Here is a 1,204-nt window from a genome sequence, read left to right on the forward strand (position 1 = left end):
GAATCGATGGGTATACTTTAAGGTGGGTATTGGACCAATATTTTTGTATGTTACAAACATCAGCACAAACGTATAATACCCTCCCCACTATAGTGGTGTAGGGTATAACAAATCAAACGGAAATTAAAAGTGTTAAATATATAAATCAAACGACTAAACAAAATTACGTATATCGAGGTCATAGTGTATAAATGTTTATATATGCAAAAGTATTTGATATAAATCACACTCACGTTCAATTTTCATCAGAACCGTACGCTCTTGCATATCGGATGCAATGGGATTGACTTGATAAGCACGACACGTATATTCGCCAGTATCGTTTTGTGTAACTGTGTTGATGAGTAATCCATCACCTAAAATTTGAAATTTTGTTGAATTGACTGGAAATAGAGAAAAAATAGGAAGAGAAAGAAAAAAAAAATAGTAAAAAAATATTAGAAAAAAATGTGATTTATAAAATGAATGGGGGAAGAAAATATCGTCAATACAATAAAGGTAATTTAGTTGTATTCTTGCTTAAATATATATATATAGATATAAACAAAATATTATGTATGGTGTTGCAGGAATCCACCAACATATTTACCGCAGCAGTTTTAAAGGGAATAAATATATCCTTTTATAAGAGAGAATTTTGCGCTTTAATTTTCCTAGACTAGATATTCTAGTGTGTGGTCATTTGAAACAATTAATTTCTACTTAGTTTACACTACAGCACTAAGAACTGCTGGAATATGCTTTCTGTCATAGATGCATGATAGTGATATTTAATATTTTTGTTTAAAACAAATTTAAATTGGTTTAATATTCTAAGCGGATGATACTGGTTTAATTTTGATTGAATATCTTTTGTATATCATAAAGTTGATTAAAAAAATGTTTTTATATTTGCAAACAAGTAAAAGTTTTAAAGTTCAATTATCTTTAAGAATATAAAACGGAAAAACTATTAAATTTTACGTTTTTGTTTGGATAATGTTGTAGGGTTAAATGAAAACAAATAATACAGATTATTTATTTTATCCAGAACAGAATAGTTTCATCTAAAAGTCTTAACAGCATTGAACACGAATCTGATCTCAAAATTTTCTTGCATTTTTATACCCTACACCACTTTAGTGGGGAGGGTATATTGGGTTTGTGCTGATGTTTGTAACATACAAAAATATTCGTCCTATACCCACCTTAAAGTATACCAATC

The 1,204-nt window shown here is 28.7% G+C and overlaps 1 protein-coding gene across 1 annotated transcript in view; it reads right to left on the minus strand.

Annotated features, from left to right (window-relative positions):
* Positions 1-1,204, minus strand: part of LOC111690808 (limbic system-associated membrane protein) — a 388,549-nt gene that overhangs the window by 6,670 nt on the left and 380,675 nt on the right. Inside the window, exon 5 of the mRNA XM_046953363.1 lies at positions 234-383. Coding sequence (XP_046809319.1) covers positions 234-383 — 150 coding nt within the window. The remainder of the gene's footprint in view (positions 1-233; positions 384-1,204) is intronic.

The sequence above is a fragment of the Lucilia cuprina genome, chromosome 2 (assembly GCF_022045245.1).
Source record: "Lucilia cuprina isolate Lc7/37 chromosome 2, ASM2204524v1, whole genome shotgun sequence".
In the NCBI taxonomy this organism is placed as follows: domain Eukaryota; kingdom Metazoa; phylum Arthropoda; class Insecta; order Diptera; family Calliphoridae; genus Lucilia; species Lucilia cuprina.